General features: G+C 30.5%; 1 protein-coding gene across 1 annotated transcript; it reads right to left on the bottom strand.

The window, feature by feature from the left end:
- Positions 1 to 3,102: 3,102 nt before the first annotated feature.
- On the bottom strand, positions 3,103 to 3,528 carry LOC120215443. Its single transcript, XM_039213136.1, has one exon. The coding sequence runs from the start codon at positions 3,526 to 3,528 to the stop codon at positions 3,103 to 3,105; it is 426 nt and encodes a 141-aa protein (XP_039069067.1).
- Between the last annotated feature and the right edge of the window lie 703 nt (positions 3,529 to 4,231).

Consider the following 4,231-nt stretch of genomic DNA (forward strand, 5'->3'; position numbering starts at 1 on the left):
CTAAATGGTAATTGAATTTGAATGAAATTGAACACAAATGATAAATTTAAAAAAAAGACACGTTTTTTCAAAAATATATCAATAATTCTATTTATATTTGATTTGACTCATATCCAACTTAACGTGAATTGATCTGGAGATCCAAAGTTGACCAAAACGAAAATAATTGATTGAATAATGACTCGACCCGAAAATCAATCGATCCGATTTAATCTTACATGAAATCAACCAATCCGATATTGATCCATACTCGAATGAACCTAACTTACTATAGAACCAAATAAAATCGAAACTTGAAATGGCCCGACCCGTATTAATCTAAATCGAAATGACCCAAACCGAAAGGACCCGAACTGATTTTGATTCGAATGACCTATCTGTCACCTCTTTAAGTGTATTCTTTCCCCGTTATCTGTCTTCTTTTCCTTCATTTAAATGTATGAAGATTTTTAAAGAGGCTCATACCTGAGGTGACTATAATTACTTAATTATTCAATAAGATAAGTACTTCGCAAAGAAAAAAAAAATGAAAAGAAGGACTGAAACAACTCTCCACCTATTATTCTCCTTTCTTTCCTTATAAAATCGAAAGATCTTAACACCGACCGATCACTACATAATCCCTTATTATGATTCTTTGTTCAAATCATAAAGATTAACAAATCATAACCGATATAGTATATCTGTTCCATTATAAAAATGAAAGTTATTTTAGTTTTATTGACAATTAAAATAATTTTTGTTTTAATTCCATCGATTTTATTATATTATATTAAGAACATTGTTATTTATCTAAAAATATTACTTTAACTTTTAATTCCATCATATATTCTTTTTAGAAATAGATCTTTAGTTTCATTAAGAAATTTGTTTTTAATTATTCAAAAAGTAAACAGAAAGCTTTGTAATTTAGAGCCGAACAGAAGGTTATTATTTCAATGCAGAGTACAGTTACCTATGAAGAATTTTGGCAGCAACAATAGACGTTGACAAAAAGGGACAGAAATGTATATATATATTCCTGTTATTGGTGAAATAAAAAGCCTATTTATACGCATAAGGTATCCAGTGCTTTTATCAATTCGTTTCTGATACCTAACAAACTCATAGTTTAGAGGAATACTATATTGCGACACATGAAAAATTCATTCGAAATTGGAACAAAAGAAGATTCAGAGAAAGTATACAAAATTTTTATTTTACTGTGATTCTAGTAAATGTTAAAGATACCACATAATTTTAAAGTTTAATTTCATTTTTTTTTGAATTTTTTTTTTTTACTTTTTTTTAAGTTTTTGTAGTTTTTTAAAGTTTTTGACATTTTATATTCTTAGCCGAGTTACAGTCTTTGGATACAATTGTTGATCATGGTTTTCAGAACCGGATCGGTTAACGAACCGGTCATACTATCGGTTCACTGGTTTAATCGGTCTGACCGGTCAGAAAAATCGGACGACGTCATAATTATTTAAAAAATTAAATTAAAATACCAAAAATATTTAATAAAAAATAATTTTTTATATCACAAGTCATATTCAAAGCAAGTCATAACATATATAAGTTAAAAATCATAAAATCAAGTGAAACAAGATATTCAAATTAACTACAACATAATATTTAAGGTAAAACATATTAAATAATAAATATAATTATATAACTATAATTAAAAAATAAATTTAGGGTTAAAAAAATCATAACAAAATGATATTGTTTGGTTTAATTTTTTTTTAAAAAAAATGATATTGTTTGGTTTAATTTTTTAAAAAAAAAATCCCACATGGCTAAGAAACATAGAAGAGCATCCCAAAAGTCTAAAGAGTAAAAATATGAGAACAAAACAATCTCACATGGCTAAGAAACATAGAAGAGCATCACAACTAACTTCTATAAATAATAGAGGTAATTTGACATTCAAAATCATGGAGCCTTTTGGTGAGCATTGAGTGAACTATTCTTTCACTTCAATCAAGCTCGAATTTTAGGCTTCAATCGAGCTTCTAATTTTTTTTTGAGTTCAAGCCTTTTTGAGTTCAAGTTTTAATATTATATTTCGAGTTTGAGTTGAACTTGATAATTTTTAGCTCGTGAGTTTAAGTTGAGTTGAGCTTACTTTTAAAGTTTTCAAGTTTGAGTCGAGCTCAGCAATACTCGAGTTCGACTTGGCTTGTTTAACAAACGACGTCATTTGGTTTAATTTTTTTTTTAAAAAAAACAAAATTTCCGGTTTTTTCTAGTTTTCAGTCGGTCCGGTTCGAACGGTTCAGCGGTTCTGACCGATTCACCAGTAGCGATTCAACCGGTGTAGATTGAACCGGACTAGACAACGGTTCCCGGTTGAACCGACCGATCCAGTCCGGTTTTCAAAACAATGTTGTTGATATGTCCATGTGATCTATCAACTCATTCTAAATATGACACATATATTAAAGACTCGTATATAAATTACTATATAAAATTGGATAAGGGATATATCTCTCTCAGCCTCTTTTATTGTTCATTATCTATGGTTAAGTTCTTGCACAAAACCATTAATCACTATTTTACATCTAAATTAAAGAAAATAAAACGCCAAAAATCGATACGATTTCATTTCTCGAATCAAGAGTTACATATATCTTTTATATATTTAAAGAGTGTTTCTTGATTACTCCTATTTGAATATACTTGAAAACTATGCATCAAACACCGACATTTTAATAGAAAAAACTTCATAAACATATTTCAAACTGCTTCTGCAATTTTTTTAACAGACAGTATACATAATGTTTTGCTGTCAAATTCTGTCATGCTCAAAAGCTCCTTTGAAAAGAAGACAAAAGGTGGGGAATCTTGATTTGAATTTATTAGGGCTTACTATAATAAATGTCTTAAATAGAGATTCAACAAATGACAAAAACAACAGTTCTTTCTGAATTTGCTAAAATAGAAGGGAAAATATCAATGTTCTTAGCATATTTATCACTGTGGTCAGAAGCATAGATAAACATATATAGCTCCTACTTAGCTTTAAACATTTTGAACAACTTAAAAACATATTAAATACACCCAAAGCCCTGTTTATCTTAATTCAGAAAATAAATAAAAATAAGCAAAAAAAGGGTTTCAGAATGAAGCAGTCCTTTGATCCAAAACATCAACACTAGCAGAGCAAGAGAGCAACCTATTAAAAAACCTAAACAAAACAACCTTAACTTTTCTCCAAACCAAACACTTCCTCCTACTTAAAAGACGTCTCCTTTGGCTGTTCTTCTTCCTCCCACGCATCTTGTCTTTAACTTTCCCAAAGCATTTCACAGTCTTTTGGGGCACAGTTTGTTTCCTGGAAAATCTATAGCTCCTCAGATACATCTGCCTGCAGGAGATAACTCCATCACTTGGTGGTCGACAATGCATGGATGAACCGCCCCTTGATCTTATAAACTCGGCATCTAACTCGGGCCATTTGTGAAGATTCACATAGGTTGCCCTCATACGCACCTTGGGCTCCCTTGCATCGTTCAAACAATTAGAAATGCAAATAGAACTCATTATAAACTGGGTTTTTTAGTTATGAAAACAAAGCTTAGATTTCAACCATGTGTATATGTTTAATGAAAAGAACGAAAGAAAGAAAGAAGAAAAGAGATGGTGGGAAAATTGGGTGATGATGTTAGGTAAAGAGTGGAGAGGGTATAATATTGGATGTCAAATGTGGTTATGATGTGTAAATGTAAAATATTTAAAACCAAGTCAACTCTAATAAAAATTTATTGTGTAATTAAACGGTCAAATTAAGATTTCAGTCCTTTTACTCTATTTAATTGTGATTACGATGTCTGCAAAGATGTTTGAGCATTCATTATCAAATGATTGATAATGTTTCGAACATATACTTAGAGGTGGCAAACTGGTCATTCGGATCGAGCTTGGGTCGGATTCGATTTGGATGCAGATTATATTCGGTTTAATTTTATTCGGGCGGATCAGGTCTGTTCGAATTTAGTTCTGGTGTATGATAAATTGGATCAGGTCGGATAACAGGTGGGTTCAATTTTTGGGTCGAATAACTATTGGATCGGTTGTTTCTCAGTTTGGATCGGTTGATTTTCGGGTAAGGTTAATATTGGATCAATTAGAGTTCGAGTCAAGTCATTTCTTTTCGATTTGATCAACCATTGGATCAGACCAATTCAGATTGAATTGGTTATAGTCTAATCAAGTATATATAGAATTATTGATATATTCATGTAAA

Source organism: Hibiscus syriacus, unplaced genomic scaffold (assembly GCF_006381635.1).
Source record: "Hibiscus syriacus cultivar Baekdansim isolate YM2019G1 unplaced genomic scaffold, ASM638163v2 tig00110118_pilon, whole genome shotgun sequence".
Lineage (NCBI taxonomy): Eukaryota > Viridiplantae > Streptophyta > Magnoliopsida > Malvales > Malvaceae > Hibiscus > Hibiscus syriacus.

What these genes read in the sequence shown, in the direction of transcription:
- LOC120215443 (XM_039213136.1), bottom strand. Translation starts at nt 3,528, where the DNA reads ATGAGTTCTATTTGCATTTCTAATTGTTTGAACGATGCAAGGGAGCCC.